The sequence below is a fragment of the Poeciliopsis prolifica genome, unplaced genomic scaffold (assembly GCF_027474105.1).
Source record: "Poeciliopsis prolifica strain line A6 unplaced genomic scaffold, Auburn_PproV2 SCAFFOLD002, whole genome shotgun sequence".
NCBI classification, from domain to species: Eukaryota; Metazoa; Chordata; class Actinopteri; order Cyprinodontiformes; family Poeciliidae; genus Poeciliopsis; species Poeciliopsis prolifica.
The window spans coordinates 24344571-24370942 of record NW_026562377.1 but is presented as its reverse complement, the minus strand read 5'-3'; the positions used below and the strand labels follow the sequence as shown (position 1 = coordinate 24370942).

Below are 26372 nucleotides of genomic sequence, written 5' to 3'. Positions count from 1 at the left end.
AACTGGCAGCCGAATCAAATGTTTTCCAGTTGGTATCAATTCCAATAGTTTAAACACGACCCAGCAGACTGCCGGTCAGAACAGTCTACTTCAGCCTGCCACATGCCCTCTTATAACCCTCACTGGCTTTCAGGCTGAAATTTGACACATTCAGGATTGTTTGGTTTGTTTTTTTTCTTCCACGTTGTATTTGTTAAACATTTACGTCACTGACAGCAGGACCAGCTGGATTTTGACTTTCTTACATGAAGATATATAAACATTTGGATTAAGGGGATTGATTTTTTTGTTGTTTCTTTTCTGTCACATGCCTGTAAATCTGCCATTGTTTTATTCTGTTGTAAAAATTTTATCTGCTGCTCATTTTAGACGGTTTTATTAGCAGGAAGTAGGCGTATGGTGGAATGTTAGATCTGATATGAGAGGAAGATCTGCAGTTTTCCCACAGTGCTGCCCGTAAAGTTAAGTAACACAGCAGGGGCCGGTCCTGGTACCGGTCCAGTTGCACAAGTTGGACCCAGCAGGCAATTCCTAGATTTGAATCGGGGGAATTTGAAAACAAAAAGACAAATCTTTGAATTATTGGTTAAAACTTAATCATAGTATGTATTTTTTTTTTAATTTTTATAACATTTCTTTTTATTTCATTAACGTTCTACCAAAAGCACCTGGCTGTCATTTCCTTTTTGCACCATCAGGGGACAGCAGACGATGCACATTAAAATTCAAGACTTTACATCTTTACATTACCGGATCTACTTTGTATAATAATGTAATTATTTTTGTTTTTGTCAAGCTGTCAAAATGAGATTATAAATAATTATTCAGTTTCTAGAGAATCCATGAGAAACGACTGGAAGCGCCCCGCTGTCTTGCCAAGTTCCCATCAGTCACCAGAGTTTCTCTTGGCTTAAATAAGACTGATTGTCTTTTCTTTAGCTGCTGAATGGATGGAAGAACCGACCGAAATGTCGTTGAAAGTGAGAGCCCTTCTGAGTAACAGAGCTGCAGTTTCCTTGTGCAGAATTATTCCTAAAAGTGACAAATCGCAGCAAAATGAACCACTTCCTAAACCTGCTAAATCCACAGGCTGATTGATTTCTCGTGTCCTTTTCTTGGTGCCGTTTAGAGCAGAAACATCAGGAGTAGCATTGTGATCCTGACAGCATGTCTTTTTTTGGGGGGGGGGGGCGTTAGAAAAGTTAAATATTCACACCACTTGAATCTTTACCACATTTTTTCATGTTACAAGATTTTGTGTATTTTAATAGAATTTATATGCACCAGACTAACCCCAAACTAATATTAGAAATGACATATTTTCTTCAAATATATGAAAGATTTTTTAATAAATGTAATCTTTTGAAAAATTGGTGTGCATTCTTTATTCTCAGCCCCCTTTATATTCCGTTACCCCAAAATAAAACAGCATTACGAAGGACCAAGAAAAGCAGGGTTAGGATTTTGAACATCTCTGTTCAAATCATTATTGATCTAAATGATCAATCTGAAAATACAGAAGTAACTTTATGCCCAGAGTAACTCTAGAGGAGCTGCAGAGAAATTATTTGACAATTATTTGTTTCATCACAATTCTGCTCTACTTCGTATTATTAAACGACATCAAATCCAAATATACTCTACATTGAAAATTATTGTTGCAGTTTTTCAAAACAAAAATGAAAAACTCTGCTTTCAATACATAGAAATCCAGTACCTTTATTTTACATTCATACATTTATAACATTGTACAATAATTTTAATGCAGTTAAAAAAAAAAGAAACCGAATCCCAAAAAAAAAATCTTGAATTTTTTTTACAATGATAAAGTTTCATGTAAGGTTACAGACAAGTATTTAGAAATATATACACACATACACACATACTGGGAATTAGGACAAGTGGTGTCCTTGAGTTGTACCTTTAATAGAGCTGGACTGGACCCTGAAGAGGTCAGCCAGCTTAGAGAAAGGCACATTGAATACACAGTGTATCTACAAACGAAAAAATAAAAAGTAAAAGCTCTACATCGACACAAGTTTACGGTAGGATCTGAAACAAAGAGCAAGAACTGTAAACTTTCACTTATGAAAAAAAAAAACTGAACAAAATCCTAAAGTCACATCTACATATAAACACATCTGATGCAAAAAAAAGGAAAAAAAAACAAAATGAGAACATCTTTCTTTTTTTTTTTTTCTTGGTCATTACAAAGCAGTACCCAGAAATGCAGTTCAAAAAAACGCTTAGATTGGCTCTGCCAGCAGAGAGCAATCGCACAGATAGAACACAATATGTCACAATATTTACGTGGTCTACCCGACAACGGTACGAAATACCTCATGCACAACTGTCAGACAGCAGCAGCCGTCCGATACGTTTTCCATCCAATCCCAAAGCGCCCCACCCATCCTGCCTTTTACGCCTGTGTCTGTACATACACTTAAAAATGTCTAGACAAATTTATATAGCCACAAAGTCTGTTTATTTTTTCTTAAAATATATGTACCACCTGTCAAAATTGTCAATACTTTCAGAAAAGTAAGTTCTCTGATATAAAATACTGTATTTTCCAAAAAAAACCCATATTGTTTACATTTCATCCTTCTCAACAAAATAAAGCTTTATATACGTACCTTCAAAGCTTAAAAACACTCCCAACATACATATATATATATTTATATAACTAGATCTATATAGAAATCATAAAGTGACTAAGATACCATAAGTGGCTCTAGCATCACATGTAGTGGAAACCCGTTTAGAATGGCAGACGCAGCCAATTGAATTGTCTCAAAAACACAGTGTGGCACTACTATTTTGGATGATTGTACGAGTTTGAAGGAGGGTGGGGGTCGTTAAATGCCAGGGTCAAGACTGCCTCCAAGGTAACTGTTTTTTTGTTTGTGTTTTTTTGTCCTCCTCTTTTAGCTTAGCTTAGCATGCCTTTGTCAGGTCGGTAGGCATTTCTGCTGTGGACATGCGGTACTGGATCTTGGTGTTGGTGATGGCGCCGTGCTTCTGTCGGAGATGCAGCCGCAGCTGGCTCTTGTGGCGGAAGTGCAAGTTGCATTTTTCACACTGAAACGAAAGTATGGAAATATTAAAAAATACTCGACATACACATCCCCAACCTTCAGGAAAGTGCATCGTAGTACATGCTGTTAATTGATGTGTATATCAACAAAAAAATGGTCAACTTTTAGTTTTGATGCTTGTAATGATGGATTCCATTGAATGATTTGCTATTTGACCTGCCAATGAGAGCCAATCAAGTGAGAATTGGATTGACTTTCTTCTAATCAACCTACATGGTAGGGTTTCTCTCCTGTGTGGATGCGCAGGTGGCTTTTCAGCGTCTGCAGGTGACGGAAGCGTGTTCCGCAGATCTCGCATGGGTATGGCTTCTCACCGGTGTGGATCAACACATGGGCACGAAGATGAGCAACCTGAAACAGAAACCCCAAATAAAATGATTGATTCAAATGTTTGAACAGCTTTCAAAGCACAACTTTGTACGTTAAGGACTGGTTTTGGTATGGACTTACCTGTACAAAACGAGCTCCACACGTCTCACATTTGTATGGCTTCTCTCCTGAGTGGATGCGAGTGTGAGTCTTGAGGTTAGCTGGTCTGTTAAACTGAGCACCACAGATGTTACAGCGGTACGGCTTCTCTCCTGAAAAGAAAGAAATGGGTTTATACTTCAATGATAAAGACTTAAAGATAAAAACGAGATTTTGGTTTTAGTTCAGTACCTGTGTGGACGGTCTTGTGGCTGGCGAGGTTGCCCTTGTAGCGGAAAGCGGCCTGACAGCGGTCACACTTGTATGGCTTGTCGCTGTGGACTTGAAGCATGTGCTGTTTCAGGGCTTCGTCGTCGGCAAACTTGGAGTCGCATTCGTTACAGAAGAATGTACCGTTTTCTGCTTGGTGGAGGGGAGAGAAATCGGATTTCGTTAATGGCTGATGCCGGACACGAGCATTTCTAATCCAAACTTGAAACCATGAACTCACCACAACTGGAGTCTGAATACTCTGAGTGGAGCTCCGCCATGTCTTCAGAGAGGCGTGACCTGGGGTTGTTGGGACAGACGTTGGAGTGTTGGGGGGACTGAGAGCCACAGGTGGAGCAGCCGAGGCGGTTCAGGTAGTGGGGAGGGTGGCCATCGCTGTTCCTCAGTGACCCCTCGAGAGCACTGGCAGAGAAAAGATGAAAACAAACACTGAAGACTTCCATCATCCACAAGATGAAGTTTCTGAAACTCGCATTTTAAAGCCCTCACCTGTTGATGATGTTGTTGAGACGGCTGGCCTGTGGCACGGGTAGGTCCTCGCCGTGGTCGCTGCTCTTACTTGTGGCTTGAGCGTCAAGGCTCTCAGAGTCGCCCGGGTGGATGTAGGGCTGCAGGCCGAGTCGCTGAGGGGAGCGAAGCCCGGGATCTGAGCGGAGCCCTGCCTCGTCGTCTTTTGTGCTCTGGTTCAGCACGATAAACTTGTACTTCTTCCAGTTGCGAGCCTTCGGGTCTGGCGTACCCTGTGTCACTTGCCCTCCGCCAATGTGGGAGAGGCCAGCGTTCTTGCTGCTGCTGGACTCTGTCGGGGAGTTGGGCTGGCAGTCCGACTTGAGGGGACTCTGAGGGCTGCTCATGAGACTTTTGCGCCCGGCGGAGATTCCCAAAGGATAGTGCTGATGGATGAGGTCGTCCTCTGCCTGTGAACCATGCTCTTTGCTCAAGTCTTTCTGGTGCTCAAGGGTCAACACAGGGAATGTGCGCTTCCTTGAGCTGAGGCCAATGGGCTGGCCCTCGTGCCCCTCCTTCCTAATCTCATCGTCTCTTCCTATCTCTCTGGAAGCAAAGGTGGTTGAGTGAATAATGCCAGAGGAACCGGTACCAAGAGCTCTGGCGTAGTCTGCCCTGATGCCATTGGCGCCATCATGAGGAGGACAGTGTTTGTGGTGGATCCCACTCTTTGAGAGGTCGGCGAAAGCATTTTTGGTATCAGTCAGCTTACAGAGCGGGAAAGGGAATCCCGGCATGGGAAACTGCCCATAGAGGTGGTAGTTACTGGGGGTGCTGACGCTGCTGAACATGTTTGTGCCATAGGGCCTTCCGTCCCTGAACGGAGCCAGGCGGCTGTGCAGACTGTCAACAACATCATGGGGTCGATACGCGTGGACGTCCTGAGGCAACACCAACGGACTGACCAGAAACTCATCTCTGGGCAGCTTGGCAGTCGGATCACTGTGCAGGGAACAAGAGAAGGGTTATGAACACACAGACGCTGATAATCACGGATTTACACAAGAGCTCTGACAGATTCCACTGACCTGGATTTGATAAATCGGTGGCAAGTGTCCACGACGTGGTCCATCTGCAGATAGATGGCCGTATTCATGATGGACATGATGAGACTTTCCTTTAGTGTGAGACGGGACGTGTACATGAACTCCAGCAGGATGGCAAAGCCCTCGGGGTCCACCTTTGGGTCCAGACTGATGGCGTTAAGGTTGCACTTGTGGGAGTCGGTGAAGATAGTGTAAAACAGCCCACTGTGTGCAAGAATGGAGAATAAAAAGAAGGGTTAGATTTAAACCAAGAGTACAAAGAAAACATGTGCTTTAAAATTTAAGAATAAAAGCAACACACCTGCAAGCCATGAGAACAGTCTTGTGTGCACGAAACGGCTGTCTGTTGACCAGGATGGTAACATCTGTGAGGATGTCCCTGCTGCGCAGCCGGTTCAGATTAAGAAGGACATCACTGGCGTGGCGCGTAAACTGTATGCAGCTGTCTGCTGCACAAGCCATTTTGTCAAGTTCTGCCAACAAATAAAAAAGAATGAATTTTTTGTTGTTGTTGCTTTTTTTGCTCTTGTAAAACGATAAAACTCATCAATTTACTCCGTTCCACACAGAATCCACTGGTTCTAAGACCAAATTCTAGGATCTGATTTTGGATAAATGAGCTGTATTCAATTTATTTAATATCCCCACAAAAAAAGAGAGACGGTCTGATCCGAAACAGACGATGTGGCCAGAAGGCGGCGCCATTTATTAAAACAACATTTGGATATTTTAATTTCTGCTTTTAGAACAATTTCTCTCCTCCTCACGTTCTCTCAGAAACACTCGTGGAAATCTTAACGTGAGAAAGTTCAAGAAAAATTATTCAGCAGACAAATAAACTGCAGAAAATTACAGGGGAAAAAATAGGCAAATTTTAATAATTAGCTGGGGTTTTTTTGTGGCTCTAAAGTCTAGACTAATTTAAATACAGACATTAGCGTTATTGAAATGTACAGCATGTCAGGCTGATCTTAGAGCATTTCTCAACTTAAACCGGAGCGAAAGAAAGTTTTCAATGCGCGTTTCATTTTTTACAACCTGATCATAAAGTAGTGGAAATAATTCCCACAAACAGATTTTATTTTGTTTCACCCTGTCGGCCTGGAAAAAATTTTTAAAAAATCAGATTTCAAGTTGTGATATTTTAACGACGTGATTAAGATAAAACTCCGCGGTGCCGCTTGTAACAATCAGTTTGTTGATGTTTTAAAGTCGCTCCAAACGCACCTGGCGCGTTTTATAGGTCAGTGATTTTTAATCAAACCAGGGGGAGAAAAAAACAAAACAAAACAAACAAACAAAAAAAAAAACACCAGAAATATTAAAACTGGCTTTGAAGCATACATGCGGATTTACGACGGTGTCATTAAGTCAAGTGTCAAAAGTGGAGCGTGTAACTGGACTCGTCCGAAAATAGAAGCAGGACAGCGCAGACAGACCAATTGGGGAATAAAATAAGAACATGGAGACATGAACAGTTTCACTGGACTCTCCGAGGGTCTGGCGTCACGCGTACGGACAACTTCAATGACTGCGCCGGTTAAATTTAAATAATTCACATTTTAGTCAGCAAACTTTTTTTTTGTTGTTGTCTGTTTTACTTTCGTCACGTTTCTCGTTGACTCGAGCAGAAGTATTCAGCCCATAAACGAAACTCCGGCTCTCCCAGCGCAGAGACTCAGAGTGACACCTTCAACTTGTCAAGCAGCGTGCTGTCACAGTGGAAAAATAAGAGACAACTTGTAGCTTCTACCGCGGAAAAAAAACACACACCCGCTCTCTCTCTCTCTCTCCCTCTCTCTCTCACACACACACACACCAACAGTAACATTTCCGCTGCAGTGTTACGGTAACAGGAGGATTTGTTCTGGGCAGCCCTTTGCGCTCCATTAGAGCAAATTGCCGCGGCTGCTGCGCACTAAACACAATACAGACACAAAACCCGAACGTGCGGTTGCCACGCTGTCTGCGAAGTTCGCGTGACAGCGCCCGCTTGTTCCTCTGTGCTTTGACACTTGAACGAACAAAGTGGGGATTTAATCACAGGCACCCCGAGCACCGTGCGCTGCGAGCCGCACTCAGCGCTCCTTTTTCCTCCGATGTTTCTCTCTTAACCCAGAGCGTTATGACTCTGCTTCACAGCAACACCGACTGTGACAGCCGACAACCGCTGGAGACTGCCTGCCGCCCGCCCGCCCGCCCGCCGCTTCCAGACGGACCGAGCGGCCGGCCGGCTCCGCGCGGAGACAGCCGAGCCGGTCTGCTGGAGACGGAGAGAGCGGCGCTCCGGCTGTCACCCACAGCGGCGGCAGCGGCAGCCCGCTTTCTCCCGCTCCGGAGTTTCCACTATTCACTGCCACAGACACTCGCAGCCCCGGCCGGCTTCACAAAACACCCAAGCAGATACAAAAACGAACAAACGTCTAAAAACATAAACAAGAAACACAGCAGATAAAAACTTCGCGCCATATTAAATAAAAAAAATTGGAATTTAAAAAATCACCTGGTAGCGCTTTCCTAGAAACTTCTTGCATCACCACTTCTAAGAACCCCTGTTCTAAGAATCAGAGGAGCACAATTCTCGGAATTTGAGCCTGAGACCGTACCACTGCGCCGGCGCAGGGGAGAGACGCTGCTTTCTCAAGTTTTCACAACCAGCTCGTTTCAAAGCGCTGCTTCAGGCGCGAACGAAACCTGGCGATTTTTAGAGCGAAAATATATGTCGATACTCGTTCAAACGAGCAATAAAATGCGCATAATTGTCAAAAATGACCAAGTAATTCGCTTCGCGGGGTCCGGGATCCCCCCGCGTTTGGTTCAGCCCGCGCAGTCACAGGACGGCGAGCTGGCGACGTCACCAGCTGGAGAAAACCAGCCCCCGAAATTCTCAGAACTAATTTGTATTCCGTGACTTAAACTGCGCACCACGCCGCTGCCTTCCGTCGCATTTAACACACATACAGTCCACACATGAGCGGCGCAGATTCACAGCTCTGAATTAGGTCCGTGCGGACAGGTCGATGTCTCTGCCTTGCTTTTGGGGCTCTTATCAGTTTGTAGGCGCATTTCCCTGCGGGTATGTTAACTCCATGCCGTCGGTGGGGAAGGTTTTGGGGGGAGAGCTTTGATAGACTGATATTTCCTCTGTAATGCATTAAGTCGGTGGAGCGGTCGGATGGGATTGTTTTTTCTCAGCGCACGGTTTGAACTGGCTCTTTAGCTCAGCTTTATGTTTTGTTTTGTTTCCCCCCCTCATCTCTGCTTATAACTGTTCTGTGTCTGTAACCTCTGGCTGATTGTTGCTGTTAATAGAGCTGGAGGCTCTTTGCTGTAAGGGGCTTGTTTGTATTGTAAAGCAAACTTGTTGCATTTCTGTCATTGCATTGCATTAGGAAAACTGAAGGCTTGGGAGTCCAGAGTAGAGCACACTTGCAGCTCCTGGTTATAAACCAGTTAATATTTAAAACGCTCTGGAACATGTTGTAAACATTGTAAAAAAAAAAAAAAAAAAAAAAAGTCATGTCAAGGTCAGGAGAGTGTTGATTTGCGGGCTAAAACCCAGTCAGTTCTGTTTCTGTTTGACTGGATTAATTTGATAAGGATAAATTACCAAAAAAAGGAGAATAATCTGAAAAATTAACAGTGCATTGCTGTGTTATTTTAATGTACATGTGAACTCTGCATTATTTTATAAGAATAAAACTGCTCCTTTTTTTTCCACCTCTATCTTGCAGAAATGTGGTGTTCGTTGTGTTGATCTGTGACTATCACCAGCCAGGCGCTCGCATGAAATGAAAGGCATCTAAGACGAGCTTGAACTCTGTGGGTTTTGATTTCATCCCTGCGTAGAAGGCAGGACTGGTGTGAAGTTGCGTGTCGTTCACAGGCTTTAATAGGCGAGCCTTCGAATCTCGGTTGCGAGACGTAAAACAGGCAACGCATTAGAAGTTGTGTTCATCTCACGACATGTGGGCACACATTTACTGTCAGTGACTCACCTTGGAAGCCTTGCTTGTGGTGGTTCCAAACCACGGACTCGCTGTCTTTTCTCATCCCGTTCACTCCTTGGCAGAGGAGCAGCATTTGCTGGGCTTGGGAGAGTAAAAAAAGAAAAGAAAAACTGTTAAATTATGCAGGACATAAAAACACTGAAATGATGATTAATTTTTTTAAGACCAATAATTTTACTCTTAAAGAAACAAGCGAGTTAGATAGGATAGGGGTGTATATATATAAATATATATCTTTAAAACTCTATGCATGTGTTGATTCTGTTTTTTACATTTATGTCTTGACTGAAGAAAAAAAAATCTTCCAACTCTCTATGCCTTTTATATAAATTGATGTTGATTTTTTTTGGGTGTCAGGGGGGTGACCAGCCTTTCTCCAAAGGTGCCCATGGCCCACCTGCCCAGCCCCCTGTTGAAGTTGCAACTGCAACTTTAGTTCAGAATTAGTGTGTAAACTGACTGAAAGTAAATTACTGTTATCACATGGGTTGATATACAGTAGATACTCATTGTAAATCTGTAAAAGTGTCAGAGAAAGGGGAAAAAAAGAACTAAAATTTGAGAAAAATATATTTTAATGTATTATTTAAAATCATGGAGCAACAACACTAGCACGCTTTGATTATTACACTTAAATAATAATCTATAATAAATTGAACACAAACTTGAGCAAAAATGTAGACCGTGCAAATGCTAAATGTGCTCAAGTGCCTTTTCACCAGAGGGAACCAGATTTGTCTGTCTCTAGTTTTCACACTCTGATCTTTTTGTGTTTTCTGCAAGTGGACACATTTTCAAAGAGCAAAATTTGAAAGCACAATGCGGCTTTCTTTCAGCCAGCTGAGCACCAGTCTGCAGCAGCTAGTAGGGAAGGGGCTGCACCTGTAGACAGGTGATCTCTGGAACTTTCCCAGAGTTATCATTTTACGGACTTTGAAACGAGCGGTAAGAGGGAGCGTTTTCCGTTTTAAGACTTTCCTCCCCACAGAAACCTTTAAAGACTTTTCTAAAAGTAAGTTCTAGTACATTGAGCATGAAACAAAACAACAACAAAAAAGCCATGTTTTTAATGGTTTTGATGCGATTTAAACAACTTTGTCTGACTTGGTGGGGTCTGAGATTAATGTTCCCCCCAACAGTCTGCGCTCCTGTTTCTTCTTTTTTCCCCCCTACTTATTGTACAGCAGCCCACCATCCCTCCCTTTTTCCCCACTTCAGCAAGAGTGACATCTCCCAGCGGAGTGCCTGAGCATCCGCCCATTTGCAGCCGGAATCCCTCCAAAAAATAAAAAAAAATGTTCACGAACCATTGCGAGACTGGTGGTGGTGGGGGAAGCAGGGAGGGCGAAAAAGTCTCCAAAAATAATTAAGACGAACGCCTTTTTTGTTGGTTTTACAGCAATCTCCGATTCAGCACTGCCAAATAAAGACGGCGTGGAGCTCCAAACAAAGAGCAGCGTCAACTTTATTTCAATCCACTTGGGGGACGTTTGAGGCGCTCCGGCGCGGTTTATGCATAATGCACGGCCATAAACCATTCAGGAGTTAGGAGGGAGACGTGTAATTTACCAAGGCCTCATGCTGTGCACCCTCTATACGGGGATGAGATAATTACCGCAAATCCTTGGCAAACTTACTCAACCAATTTCTTTTTTTCCTAAAGAAAAATAAAAAACAGTAATAATAAATGACCCACTTAGAGAGGGCCAGAGGAGGCTGATCAATGTGCCCCCGTCTGAACCCACCGTGTTATCAGACCGCGTCGGTTAATCCTAATCGTCTTCGATCGGGCTGGAGAATTAAACATAGTTCTGTTTGACGGCGCTCAGAAATCAAGTTTAGCAGCTGAATTCATTTTAACGATAAGAATAATAATAAAAGGTGTGAATCCAGTCGGTGCACCACAGGGTCACCGACCAGAAGTGCCCACTGACAAAAGCCTGAGGCCCGGAGGTTGCCTCACTCTCCCCCCCTCCCTCCTCCTCCTCTTCATAAACTGCACTTTTTTTTTTTTGTCTCGTTTCACAGCAAATTTCTGCCAACTTCAGTGTTCATTGTCAGCAAAGATGAGTGCAGAGTTTTGTTCTGAGAGGCATGATGCAACCGCGCTGTAACACCAAACAGATAATGCTGTTAGCTACAGAGGTCTTTTTAGTTCCTTTCTTTAAAAGATTTTCTTTTTATATTGTTAAGTTTCACTTTTTTTTCGCCCCCTCCCCCTGTTCCCTTTCTTGTTTTTTTTTCCCCCTTCTCTCTCTCTCTTCGCTCGCATTTAAGCTCGTCTTTCTGCGCGGCGGATGCGTGGAAACCATCACAAGGAGATTTGCATTCATATCTTTTCACCTTGATCGTCTGTTTAAAGGCATCACAGAAAAACCTACTGTACGTGCACACATCATTTATAAAACAGGTAAAAGAGATTGAGATGTAAAAAATAGCGAATGATGTGTGGGGTGGAGGAGGAGGGCGACTTCAAAAGATTTTCTGTGCAGGAGTGAATTTCTTTTGGAGGTTCGATGCTTTTTTTAACGTTTTTGTAATATTAATTAACACAAACGACTTCTATTCTGACGTGCAATCAAGCCCTCCCTGCAACAAAGCTGCTGCGTGTCTCTGCACTGAAAGCTGTCTTTCATCCCGTTTGACAAGGTTAAACACAAATATGAAGAGAAGCTGCTTTTTTTTTTTTAAGTTTGTAGGATCTCGCAGTCGGGTTCAGATTGTTCTTGCTTCCTAAACTGGGCCAGACTTTAGAAAGGGGAGTAGCCTGGGCCACAAACAGGGGGAGGGCGGCAAACAAATTTTCGGGTAAGGTGTGCATGTTCATATTAGAGACGCACTGATCCTGATATTGATATGTATCAGACTCGATAATGGAAAGAAATTATAGACGGCTGTTTTTTTTACATGTTTGACCAAGATTGTGAAGCTATTGCTGTATTTAACAGTGCTAGTGAAAAGTTATCACTTAATTTTTTTTTTTTTTTATATACGTGTTTTAAACCAATTCTGGTTCCAGCCCAGGGGCCTTTATTCTTCTCAATTTGTCCCTGTTTATATAAATACAATGAGTGTCTATTGGTTCCTTCAAAAACACACTCTTCGAAAGTATGTTTGCAGAAGGTTTTCTGCAGCACTGTGGCGATTCACCTTGAGATTTGTTTGCTTTGCTCCTCCAAGCAAACAACTCGGAGCGCATTGAGAGCCGAGAAGTGTGATGGCGTTGGGCGTTTGGTGGGCTGGAATTCCAATTTCAGTCAAATCGAAGCCTGTATATTCAGGACTTCCTCTCAAGGCCAGCTCTGAGAAGGCCCAGAATACACTCGGCAGATCCGAACTCGGTGGAATTTTCCACACATAGCGGCTTCTTCCTGCCGGCGTGCCACCTGCTGAACGAAGGCTCAGATGCCTCCAGCAAACGCAGGAATGAGACTGACAACATGCGCAAATAATGGGTGCCGTCGTTAAATCTTGACTGTGTTTGCTCCACAGCAGCAAGTCGGAGCGGCTGAAATTTGGGAGATTAGGTCCAAAGCTTTGCCTCTGTATCTTCAGAGGTATTCTGTCTCAGACGGGACTCTCCGGTGTGGGCGCTCAGATAGCCAACAGGTGGCTCTTATTACTCCGCACCACCCTGGATAAAGATCCAATAGCAACCATGTGCCTGAATCACTCCACCCGCTCCCCTTCGCTGCCCCACCAGTTAGGTGTCGTGCTGTGGATCTCGATGTCTGGCTGTGAAGTGGAAACCTGGAAGAGCAACTTTTATTCTGTCAGTTTTTTCTTCCTTTTATTTAACTCAAACTGCACAGGAGGAGATTTCTCAAGAGTGCAACGCTTTAAAATTAACGCTTACTACATCATCGAAAAGAGCCTCAAAACACTTAAGGATTTATTTTATTCCAAGGAGCAATTACATATATTTTTTACAGTTACCGTCTTATCTTCCTCACTAGGCATGTCATAGTTACTGGTACCAAGAATTATTTTATTGAAAAAAATTTTTGATAAATTTCTGATTTAAAAAGCGTAACATTTTCGATCTCAATGTTTTTACACTTAAACTGCTTTTAATGAGATGGAGCTACCTGAGTGACCAGCGTTTTCCCGACTGCCTAGAACGTAAGATAATCGGGCTGGGCGATGATGGACTTAAAATTTTAGCGATATTTTGTGGTACTATCACAATAACGATGAAAGTTATGACAGCAGGTAATTTTTAGGTAATTGTATGGCTCCGACTACCATTAAAGCCCCACGAAGACAGAGATTCTCATTTGTGATATGCGTCTTTGGGACAACAGTTGCAAAAAAGTGTGATTTGTTCCACTAAACTGCACATGGTAACTGCATTTAAGAAGTGACAAAAGTCACTGATTATTGATATTTTCATTGAAAATACAGTGGAGAAAATAGTACAAATATTAGCATAACTATTTTCTCCATTCAACAGTTTTGAGGGTATTTAAAAATCATCTGTTGAAATTTATTGCGCCAACAATTAGACAGAATTATAAGAAATTTACCACAATAAACGATACGATAAATGCCAACAAATGCCCTATTTTGTAATGGTCCTCCTTTACAAAATAGCTTACAAAAAAAAGGCAAATCTGTCAGACATATTTTGGACATATTTTCAGAACGCCAGTAACGATTCTAAAACTACAGTTTCTACGGGTAACATGTCTGTAAAGCAGCTGGCTGCAGGCTAGTTCACTGAGCAGCTAATTCTACCTCCTTGTTATCTATAACTGATTTATTTATCTTTTTGTTTATATCTTCACCTGCTTCTTGTTTTCCATTTCATTTTTGTCTGCTGACTCAGGTGGATCATTTCTAGAGTGCCTCTCTTGTGGTTTTAAGTCTGTCCGCCTATTTTTAACCTTTGTAAAGCCCCTTTGTGTTCCACTCGGCTGTATGAAAACCGCTCCGTAAATAAAGTTTGAGTCGTTTCCGCTACTCTACAAACAGAACAGCAACAGTTTCTGATATTGTGCTCATAAAGCATGAAAAAAATACTAAATTTAATAGGCGTTCATGTTGTATTTCTAAATATCAAAAGGACAATAAATGACTTAAATGTATCATTTTAGTAGACAACAGAATAATTTGTACTTTTCTTTCAAATTACAGTAATTAGATCAATACATAATTACTATCATTTTCGACATGAGTACCATAAAATCATCCGTGACAAATCTCTTAGGTGAAGAGAGAAAGCTGATGCAGAAACCGGACCCGCCAGTCGCCCAGAACCTAAAGTTCTAGTTTGCAGTTCAAACTGTTTAGGCAACACAGAGTAACTTCCAGGGTGTTCTTCCATGGAAGCGTTGGAAACTTCCACCGTCTCTCTTATAAGCGTCGTGATGTAAGCAGTGGAGACTCAAAGCTGCCCAGCCGGTTTTGAATTCTTTCTCACCACACTCGGTGTGTTTGAAGAGATTCCCACACAGACGCGTTCCCGGCGGTATTCTGTTGTCATTCCTCCACGTTTAAAAGTCGCAGCTCTTCCCATCCCTCTCCCTTCCACACCCCGATTCTTCCCCTGCGCTCGGGCACACCGTGGCCCAGTTTTGATTTCAGCCATATCAAATTCTCCCACATTAGGGGCCGCGCACTGCAAGGTCAGAGCGGCTGGCTGAGGCGAACGGCAACAGCCAAGGTCGGTCTATATGTGTGTGTTGGGGGTGGAGAGGGGTGGTTGAACAGGAACTGCACACACCTAGCTGTAGGCCAAGGTTCAACAAAGCATCAACAGTGCACTCAGTGCCCTGTCTCTGTGCCACGGGGGGGAAAGAAAAAACCCTAAAATATGAATGCAGTCCTGGATAGAGAGCACTGTTAATTTATTTTTCCTCTGCATTTTTAATCACCCCGCCGTTCAGACACGGGGAGGTCAGCCTCTTCCTCGGCTTTCCGAGCTCTCTGTCAGAAAAAGTCAGCGCCCTCGCGTTTCCGACCAGATTCCTGTGCATCAAACTGTCTCGACCCGCCTCTGGTATGTAGGTGCGTTTTCATGTCAGCTCCTTTGCTACTTCCCCTGCAGTCAGAGCCGTAAATGGATTTAAATCCAAACGAGGAAACGTGTGGGATTGGTGAGGGATGAAAGGGCTCTGACCAAGACTCCTGCAGTTTAAATAAATAAATGAGTAAATTACAAAAAAAAAGTGAATTTGTGGTAGATAGATGGAGAAGGATTCAAAAAGGGGGAAAGTTCAAGATTTTATGTGAAAAAATATGCAAACATATGCGTAATGTTTTACCTGCATATTTAAATTTGAATTAATTTGCAAACAAAAATTACGTTTGGTCTTAAAATCCTTTTTTTTCTCTTCCAAAACCTGAGCTGTTACTTAATTTAATTCACAAAAAAAAAAAAAATCACAAAATCTTCAAAATCTTGAGTCTTTTTATGCATCCTGCAAAAAACATTTAAAAAAAAAAAAAAAACATCCACAGCTTGTATTTACCAGAAATGATTCAAGCCAACTAACCATCGTGCCTCATTAAGTGGCATTTTTCTTCATTTATTTTTTGCCATGAAATGATTCTCTGACTGAACTCCAGCCTCCCAGAGTGACATCGTCCCCCCTGTGCTTTCGTTTAAAAAAGAAATAAAAAGCATCTCTGCAGCCGAGGAAGTTCAGCACCTTCACGTTTACTTCCGCAAGTCAACACTTTTTTTTTTTTCTTGATGCTGCACTTTGGAGGGGGGAGAAAAAAGTTCCACATACTCGAGACCACAAGCAAAAGTAGAGCAAGTGGATTTCAACTAAAGAAATTTCCAACCAAAGCGTGGCGTCACGTTGTGCATTTAACAACATTTACAGTAATCTGTTGGGTTTTTCTTTTAACTAGTCTTTCATAAAGTCCTCTGATGGTAAAGTAAAAAAAAAATACAAAAGTTTCTTATCGAAACCACTCACCTTTTGATTTCAGTGTCTCCCGTGAAGCAGGGGAGAATGCTCTTGTGATGTAAAGGCGACACGGAAATCCAAAGTGAATCAAAAAGTTCTCTCAAATTGCTCATATCTCATGGTGGCGGGCGTTAACACACACACACACAAAAAACAATCCTATTTAAATGTGTTTTTTTTTCTTTTTTTTAAAATACAGTAGATAAAAGAAGTGGGGGCCATTATTTTTCCCATTTGCTTATCAGATGTCAGTTGATTTATCACACTTGCGCCTACTGTACGTGCCTCAGCCGCTTTGCATGCCTGCGAAGTGGGACTGAACAAGCGATTGAGCGATTAAATCTCTCGGAGTGACTGACATAAAAGTTGTATGGAAATTCTACAGATTTATCAACGCAGGTGTTGGCAGGCGAGTGCTCCTGGCCTTTGCATGCAGTGGGTGTTGGGTTTGGCTGCGCTCCATCCACGCTGCTCAGGTGTGAGCTCCTTACTGTAAATTAAAGTTGTTCAGGGATGAGCTTATTTTGGAAATAAATTAACAAAACAAAGTCTCAAACTGGGAAAAAATAAATAAGAGGACACGGATGCTGGAATGAAAAATGTATTCCTTGAAGCAAAGTGAAGCATGCTTTGTATCTACAGAGTGATATTTATTTTTCTGCAAAAGCCTGCGTGGGTTTAACTGAGTGAGCTTCGTTCACCGATTCCTGCCGTTTTCAGTTGTCAGTCTAACTTATAATTAACGAGCCTAAGTTGGTCGTCTCACCTTTTTTCTGCTGGAACGCGTTGGGCATCATGAGATCTCCCGGGAATCAGGTCGTCGATTCAGGAAGTGAAGGGACCTCTCATGGGGTTGGGGGGGTTTTCCACCAGATCTTTTATCTGTCTGATGAGGAGCAAGACGATCCAAGACGCAGGCGGGGTGCAGAAAGAGAGAGAAAGAGAGAGAGACGATGGCTCTGACTGATGGGAAGTCGGAGATGGAGCCGCTCTTCGCTCAAAGATCTGCAACAACAACGGAGCCTCTAAGCGTCTGTCCTCGCTGAGCAGGATGGGAGCGCTTTTGGAAGAAGAAGAAGGCGGGCACGGCGCGGTGCGGCAAGCCGGGCTGAAGTGAGTCGAAGTGACTGAGCACGCCTCACGTTAGAGAAAACGGTCCACAGGGCATCCGTCTGGCTCTCTGAGCTGATAGGCCGTCTGCGCTCTAGCGTTCGCTGATTGTAGCATTCGCTTTTCCACGAATGCTGGAAAAAAAAAAAAAAGAAAAAAAACGTGGGACAGGCTCAGTTTGGGAAAAAAAAAAAAAAAGGAGAGAGAGATTAAACAGCCTGAAAAAAAATAATCCCGTTTTTTTTTTTTCCCCCTCCTATACAGACTTCATTTGAATGTAGACTCTAAAATCCCATTAAGCCACAGGAGCTCAAACCGGGGGAGAAGCGCTGCCTTGAACATGGAGCAACTTTTGGAGCTTGTGCCATCTGCCAGATCAGAGGTTCTCGTCTGCAGAAACCAGCCATTGTTTTCTAAACAGGAGTTTTATACAGCAAATATGTCAGTGTCCCGGAGCATTAATCTATCTAATCTTATCTCAATCCATGGGACTAGATATTGCTCTTTATAACTTGTGTGATGAGAGGAGGAGGATGGGGAGGGGGGTGAGTTTTGTTGCATCACACCAGCTGTCACTTCAACATGCCACCGCCAATAGGAAGGTCAGTCGTGATGCTGCTGGAGAGGAAATTAGGGGGTAAATCCTCACTACGTTAAATGAATATTCTGGAGGGAGAGAAAAGAAACTAACACTGTTAAATTCCCGTGGTGGTAATGAAAGTGCACAGAGAAAATCAGCAAGTCACGGGAATTGCTGTGTTTCCGAATCGATCGGTGCTCACCCGAAACTGGTTGGTCAGAAATGTCAACATTTACCAGCTTATGCGAACCAAACCGCTCTTCTGTGTGGAGGTTGTAACTGATAAAAGGGGATATTGACCCTTTGCATGTGACTCTATAGAAAGCGGCCCACTCGGCCATGATGGACAAAAGACATAACCTACATGCACATCAGCTCCTGTAAAGCTGGTCAAAAGAAACCTACAGAGTTGGTGGCATAATGTTGCTTTTATTTAGTTGACTTCTACATAAAATACTCATAGGTTGCTGCAAAAACAGACAAGGATCTAAACCAAACTTTGGTTTCATTTTATCCTAAACCTTTTGATGAGAACTGAAGATCTGTCGATAGTAGCAGTCAATCATATGGACTGTCAAACGGCAGTGTTACAGCAAACAGTTTTTACAAACTAAGAAGATTAATGTTCACATACCATCTGACTAACTTAGTAAAATACAATCAACTGCATTATGAGTTTAGGGAACACACATGAACACTACCATTTACAGCTGTCTAGCAATGCTAATCAAGCTAACGACTAATAGAGGATCTCAGACAACCAAAACTTTAAACTGCTTACAGTCTTGCACTGTTTTTAATGAAGAAAACCCTGTTTTAGTCATGTTAGACAATAAAGTTGCCAATTTTGTTAACATCATTTGTAATTAGCTTGCATTAGCATGTTGTTATGGATATTGATTTCAACCTTACAGGAGTAGCAGTCTAAAAAAAAATTGCATTCTGAAATGCATTTTAGTACAGAAGTGTCATATTATTATAACTACTCTAAAGTAACATCAGCAGATAAACACTGAATTTACAGTAAGTTAAACATTTACTCAATATGCCAATAACATAGAAATTGATTTACATGTTTAATAGCATTTATTTTGTATAATTCAAAGTTGTTGTTTCTTTTTTTGTTTTAAATCACACTAGCTTTTTCCCTCTCCGGAGTTCTCTGATGGTGTGGGGACCCTAAGCAGGTGTTTATCTCACCCATGCTTTGGGCCGGCCTTGCACCAACCATATCATCTAAATTTACCAGTTATTTTTCTCAAAGAAAAAAATAGTATTGGCGGGTCAGAACTATGAAAAAACAAACAAACTGGAAAGCGGTCACAAATCTCAGATTAATGTATGTCTATTTTTCCTCTTCCAACACTCCATAAAACACTCACATCCGACGCTGTAGTGCTGCCACAAATCTATTTTGTTGATAGCACGTGCATCAGTGTGTAATCATACTTGACTCTTGATGTTGAACTCAGATTAAATGAATGCACACACTGTGCAGATAAGCTCATCTCACCGGTTAAGAGCTCCCAAAGCCCTCATTACTGCATGCATTAAATGCTGCGCGGCTTTCCTGCGGCAGCATCAGTCCTTGTTGTTATAGCAAAAAAATAAAATGCACAGATGAAATGAATGCACATTCAGGGAGCCAAATACTGAAGGAGAATGAGGCATGTAGTTTGACAGCTCTTCCCATCCACGCTGCATCCACTGCAGCGAGCCGTGGGGATAATCCACAGGATGAGTGGACTAATATTCAGCCAATCCTGCTAAAGCCAAATTAGTCCAACACATTTCCATCAATTTCAGAGTAAAGCAGGTCCTAACAATCTGAGCTCTTGGGACGCTGACAGCAAATGACCGGTGAGCCTCGCAGATCCCTGTGATCCAGGGATAAACTCATGAAGAAGCTTAAACCTCTTAATGACACAGAAAATGAAAGTCAACAACAGGTCACGGCGCCTGGGAGGAGAAGCCCACAGGGTGCAGCAGTGCCGTCGTCTTGATGCTGCCGCGGCAAGGCAGAGGGGAACCTGGGGAATCCACGAGGAGACCTACCGGCGAAGACAAGCTGGAATCCAGGGGGGGTCAGCCCACTCAACCCCTTCCAAATCCCACCCACCCTTCTGCTCTCTGAGGCTTATGCTAGGATGGCTTCTGTAGAGCAGCGTTGACCTTAATCATCTGGGGGGATATTTGGGTTTTATTTGGCAGCGATGAGACGCATGTGGACATCGCCGTGTTCGAGTGGCAGTCATTTAAAAAAGAAAAAAAGAAAAACGAGAAAGGCCCAAGGTCGGTTCGCAGAGTGTAATCCATATCATCCCGTCACAGAGGCTGCGCCGCTGTCAGCGCCCCGGGTTGCTCCATGTCAGACGGGTTTTGATCCCGATAATGATGTCAGATTATGCTGACATCTGATATAATTCTCGCCGTGTGAAATGATCAAAAAAAGAGGTTGCTGAAATTCTTTTTCTCCGAGTCAATGTTTCTGATGCAGATGGGGTTTGGGCGTTCCCTTCCCTCTTTTAAGACCAGAAGGATGTAAGCTATGTCACGATATAAACATTTCCTATCACTCTATTGATAATTATTGATGCTTTTTTTTTTTGTTTGTTTTAAATATCTGAAATACTGCCAAACTGGTGGCATGACACTCAACTTTTTAACCTACTTTCAAAATGCAGTGTGGTGGGAGAAGCATCATGGTGGGGGTGTCCCTTTCTGCAGCATGCATTGAGGAAGCTTTTCAGGGTTGATGACAAGATCCTAAATAAGCAAAACATTTAGGAGGTTGAAAAGACTTGAGGCGGGGGCAGAGGGTTAATATGCAACTAGAGAATGATCCAAGCATACTACCAAATTTAACAATCCAATCATTTAGACCGAAGAATCCCACCTAGTCAAAGTCCAGACCCAAATGCAGTCAAGAAAATTTGACAAGAATTAACATCTGGTATTAACAGATGTTCTCAATCCAATACGCTTGAGCGCTTCTTTGTTTTCACAAACAACAATGGGTGAAAATTTCAATATTTTTCACTTGAGAAATTCAAATGGCCCACATAGCATTAAAAAAAAAACAAAACAAAAAAAACAACAGTGTTGCACTGGTTCATTTGCTCAAAGTATTCGCTGCACGTGGGTTTCAAAGATAACCTTTCTCAGACGGCCAGCTGCAGGTAATTATCACATCAGAAAGGGATGATACTTCCTTGTCACTTTCACTTACCTGCTATCGCGTTCATCTGTAATCTAGCTCCACTGCTAGCCTTTGTTGTGCCAACGTGGAGCTTCCCCGTGTCCAGGGCTGCCGCTATCATCTCTAATAAAGGTCACAAGAGTCAGATGTGGGGCTCAGCGTTATCTGGCACTTGTAAAGTGAAGAGAAAACATGTTTTAAGGTTGACACAGGTTGCATCCCTAAAAAGGCTAAACTTCACCAATAGTTGATCTATTTAAACACTGATGTAGATAAATATTTAAATAAAAAATGATCAATAATAAAGGTTTTAGAGAGTCAGTACAGTTGGTGTGGAGCTGTTGGACCGACCTCTTATGGCTGGCTGCAACATCAGAAATTACAAAACTACTAAAGCCTCAAAAGAAATTTTCCTCCATTGCTAAAACTTTTACCCATAACTGTATTGGTTGTTACCTTTTTCAAATAAAATTTACCCATCCATCTTCTACTGCAAATGTGCACAAAACTTTGTGAATATTTCACCAATGCTGAAAAACCACAATTTTGCATTTGTGGAGTTTCCATTAAATAATGAAATAAAAATTATGTGCGAATAAGTTTGTTCACATGAAAAGTCATTAAAAAACATGCACCGTCCTCATCCTCCTGCCACTTCTTCTTCTTTTCCTCCAGTAGTAACATCCAGTTCATCACATTTCAATCCAGCCAAAAAACTACCTCATCCTAGCACAATAACTTTTTAGCAAAAAACTTGACTTTTTTTCAATTTTAAGATCCATTGAATATCAGCTCCTATCTATACTCAGTTATTTTTTCAAGGTCGCCCACTACAAAAAGACAAACAGGACAAACAACCCTGCTCACACACACACATGCACACACACAACGTTCAACATGAATTCAGATCCAGATGAACTAAAAGCTGACTGCCTTTTCTGATGATTTCATCCCTAAACCGCTTTGAAATGTTTTTCTAGGAAGCATGGTGATGCAAGAATAAATATCAAAATCTCCATATTTAGGCTATGGAGATAGCAAAGCCACCAAGTCAAATTTAGTGAGCTTTTCAAAATATTCTGCTAAGTAAATAATGAACATCTTAACTGAGTTAACTTTCTTCTTTTACAACAAGTGACTTTTTTTTCTAATCAAAGTTCAAAATATATTCCATTTTCTTGAATGAGTTATTTTTTTAATATAGTTTTAACACTTTGAAGATAATCCAGAACAGAAAGCACATATGGATCCAACAATCAGAACATTAAGGATGCAATAATTTCCCATTGTGGAAAACAGAATTTGTTTTATGCAAGTCTGTGGCTTAGATTACAAGACAGAAATGTTTAAAATGCTAAAACAGTTGATACAATGATACATTTGCACTAACAGATGAAATTCTTAAAAGAAAAATGCTACTTATTAATGCAGTTACCATTATCTAACATTATTAATGACAAACAGCTGAGAATGATCAGATTACTGATTACTAATCCGATAAAACTCAAATAAAAGCACAATTCTCTTTACGTTTGTCTAAGACAACACTCATCTTTGTTGTGAGAAAACTACGCATCAGTCTTTTGGCGCGCTGTTCGACACTTTCCACTGACAGGTGACAGAGAAGCAACATTGCATAGTATAATCCCCGGTCGCTCTCACTTATCCCTTTAAACTGTGAGGATAAGATTTTAAACTTTTTAAAACCTCCATAAACAGGGCTGTCACAGATTTCTTCTACTTTTGCTTTTTTGTCCCACTTGATTCAAATAAAACAAGTTTTAATTTTGGATTATGATGTCACTCAAGCCGTCAAAACTTATTGTATGGCAGTGAAATAGAATAACTCCCAATTTAAAATAAAAGCTTGAAATTTACTTTCTCTTTTTTCTTTTTACACGTATTCAAAATATTAATCTACAAATATTAATCTAATTTTACAAATTCACCTTGAACTTTAAAAAGAAAGTTCAAGGTGACAGAATTTTTTTTTTAAATGCTTCAGAATATGAAGATATCTATCGACTTTCTACACTGGATGATGAAGCATTCAGGACTTCACCTATCAACTGAGGACCAAAAGACAGTTTCCCCCACACTTTTCTAGCGATACAAGTTAGTTAGCTGAAGCTAATTGAGCAGAACTATATTTCTATTTTATTAGTATGATAGTCGTCAGCATTGTGCCTGTAGTAAAAGACTACTTCCTTGATAGAAACTATTTTTTCTATCCAACAGAATAGATTATTTACATTTTCCACTTTTTCTCTGTTTTTGCCACAGTTGTGATTGGTTTTATTTTGATCCCTGCGCCCTGGTTGTTACATTTTATCTGGCAGGCGTTTTTTGGCTGATAAAATAAGGTAAGCATGGTGAGGAAGTAAGTAGTTTACTCGGATGGAAACAGAGCTACATTAAATGCCACACGCCGCTAAAAAATGATTTCAGGATACAACAGAATCAAGCGTTTGAAAAAAAAAAAAACACCACTTCAAAGGTGCAACTGAAGCATGCGAGTGCAGATCATTTATGCTAAGACGTCTTGCTGCAGGCAGGGATTGTCTGTCTACCACTTTAATACACATTTACATGCTAAAACACAAGAATTAGAATTCATTAGTGCAATCTGAGGTCTAGATCTAGATCAGGAGTTGTCTGATTAGTAGCTTTGGGACATTGTTTTTGTAGAGAATGTGCCATTCGCCTACTTTTGTTTCTCCCCGATTAGCTCGACTCTCTGCAAAAGACTAAACTCTGCTATCTCTGCTGTAATTAACAGGGCGCACACAATTCCCAGACACACTATTTGAGGTTTATTGGAATATTTGACGCTTTCTCGAAGCGCCTTCCAATGAAAACAAAAAAAGAAAACTAAACGACAGTCAGAAACTGAATGACTTCATCGGTACAAAAACGTCGTGCCAGGCGTATCGGTTTCACTTTTTCGGAGGTAAACCTGCATGATATCATCGAGGGCCTTTGATTCCTGAAAACTGGGCCCAATCGAAACCAAGAGGGCCGCGTTCTGAAGAAAGACGGCTGTTTCGTCGGCAGAAGAGGATCCTCTCGCCGTCGCCGTACGACGAGGAAGCGCACGTTTACTGTGCAGCTGCTATGCTGCGCACCGAGTCTGAGGTTCACCTTCACAGAGGAAGTGGTGGTTTGTGTTGGGGAGGTGGAGAGAGAAGGGTGGGGTGGTGGGGGGGGGGACGTGTTGCAGCCTCAGAATAAAACAGGATATCCGATGTTGGAACAATCGATAAACTGAAATTTCACAAACTTTTTTTCACATTTTTTTTTTCTGACTCTGATCTGCGTCGACTTTTCTTGCTCATTTACCACCCACAAAAAACAAAACAAAACAAAAAAAGCTGGAAATTTCAATAAAAACTAGTAGAAAGAATGATTTTCGGTGGAGTTTTCTCCTCTTTTTTATTTGTTTTGTTTGTTTTTTTTCAGATCTTATGGATAAAACGTAGAGGCGCTCACACCAGCTCCAGAACTTCAAAGAGCCTCTTGATTCCCTCTAACCCAGCATGTTAATTGGTGCTTGATTGATAACTTGAGTTCACAGGCGATGGCAATGTGTCATCTAAACTGTTCCAGGGTGTCTTTGTGAAATCAGCTTTATGAGTTTACCAGAGGAAGAAGCATCACTGGCGGGCCCATTAGATAGAGAGAGAGAAAGGAAGAGAGAGAAGGGAGGGGGGGAAATATGCCACTGTGCATAGTTGCAAATAAGCTGTCACACATTACAAATGAGATTACCTTTTTGCAGTTTGCCCTGGAACTTTAAGAGGAGGGCAACGCGCGGGCTGAGACGGTGAAACAACTCAAATCGTCTGCCTGTTTTTTTTGTTGTTGTGTTTTTTTATCAGTGTGCTCGATCTGCAGAGCTCCGTTTATGCTTTCTTCATGCACGGCGAAGAAAAAAGTACATTCACAGCTTGAAGCGCAACGTAATCAGCTGCGGCAAAGTGCAAATTATCTGAGAATAGATAGCGCTCAGAATGGGTCTATTTATTTTTACAGTTTTGCCTCTAAAAACAACCTCTTTTTAAATTCATCTTCTGTTTTTTTCTGTTTTTTCTTTTCCCCCTTCGGCTGTCGTCTCGTAGAAATGAATTGATAATTGTATCGCTCATCCATCACATTTTTTTTTGGTTTTGTTTTTGGAAGAGATAAGATGAACTATATCCGAGCACACCATCACGAACAAACACAAAATACATACATACAATGTCACCATTATGAGGGGGCAAAAAAAAAAAAAAAACTCAGCCAGGAGAAGGGAAACAGAGGCAAAAAAAGAAAAAAAAAAGGAACAGTTATTGTATTTGCATCCAATCACAGGCATGCAAACTAATTGTCGAGTTTTGCGAGATGGAGATCACTGAGGTCAGGACAAGCCCGCATGAAACGACTGCTTTGTTGGCTCGCGCTGACCCAGAGCGGCGTTTTGAGCAAACGGGGAGAGAAAGAGGCAGAACGTCTCCAGGTTCTTGTGAAGTGACCAGAACAAGAGAGAAGTCATTATTTTACCAGGATGTGCTAAAGTGCTCTTGAGATGAGTGGCTTTATCAGAAACTCTTTAACTCAAAAACATGGACACCGATGTATAAACAGCGAGTGAGCATGTCACAGTCGCTGTTAATGAAGCTTTTGTTTAGCAAAACTTCACACAGGCTTCTTGCATCCAAACCTTGCGGCTCGCAGCGTCAATATGGCCGTGTTAGATCAAGAACGAGAAGACTATATGATATTAAACAACAATCTTCACTGCCATGTTTAAAAATTCATCCACTAAGGCATTGATATTGTTTTGATCACTCACTGTCCCCCAAAATGTCTGTCTACTTGCTTCATCCAAAGTGAAACCTAAAATCTTGAATGAAATAAATGATTCAGCCAAATTGGGTCAAAATATAAAAATTTAAGGTCATACACAACAGTAAAGGTCTCCGCAGATTTAGTTTTAAACTTATTTTACTTCAACCAAGGAGTTTTTCAGGTAGGAAATGAGAGAGACGTCTCTCGAAAGATGATTAAAAAAAATGTAAGGAGCATCAGGGTTGGAGAAAAAAAAGAGTTTTTATTTGGTTATTTGCTTTTGGTAGTGATCTCTTTCGTTTTTGAAGTCGGAAGGTCTCTTTGCCATCACCCTAATAAAACCAACAAAAGTCAAGACTTAGAATAAGCCGCT

General features: G+C 41.7%; 1 protein-coding gene across 2 annotated transcripts; it reads right to left on the bottom strand.

The window, feature by feature from the left end:
• Positions 1-1699: 1699 nt before the first annotated feature.
• Positions 1700-17559, bottom strand: bcl6aa (BCL6A transcription repressor a). Of its 2 annotated transcripts, XM_055047447.1 has the most exons (10): positions 17047-17559; positions 9349-9441; positions 5652-5823; positions 5333-5554; positions 4287-5246; positions 4018-4199; positions 3759-3926; positions 3549-3679; positions 3312-3449; positions 1700-3081 (listed from the first exon to the last, which is right to left on the bottom strand). In XM_055047447.1, the coding sequence occupies exons 1-10, from the start codon at positions 17075-17077 to the stop codon at positions 2938-2940; spliced, it is 2241 nt and encodes a 746-aa protein (XP_054903422.1). In that variant the 5' UTR covers positions 17078-17559; the 3' UTR covers positions 1700-2937. The 2 variants fall into 2 exon arrangements, with proteins under 2 accessions (XP_054903422.1, XP_054903431.1); XM_055047456.1 differs by lacking the exons at positions 9349-9441; positions 17047-17559 and adding an exon at positions 7854-8004.
• Positions 17560-26372: the final 8813 nt, after the last annotated feature.

Coding starts and splice junctions, on each gene's coding strand:
- bcl6aa (XM_055047447.1), bottom strand. CDS start 17,077: ATGATGCCCAACGCGTTCCAGCAGAAAAAAG. Junction 5,824..9,348: donor CCACAAGCAAGGCTTCCAAG/GTGAGTCACTGA, acceptor ATTTGTTGGCAG/AACTTGACAAAATGGCTTGT. Junction 3,082..3,311: donor CAGGAGAGAAACCCTACCAT/GTAGGTTGATTA, acceptor CTTTCGTTTCAG/TGTGAAAAATGCAACTTGCA.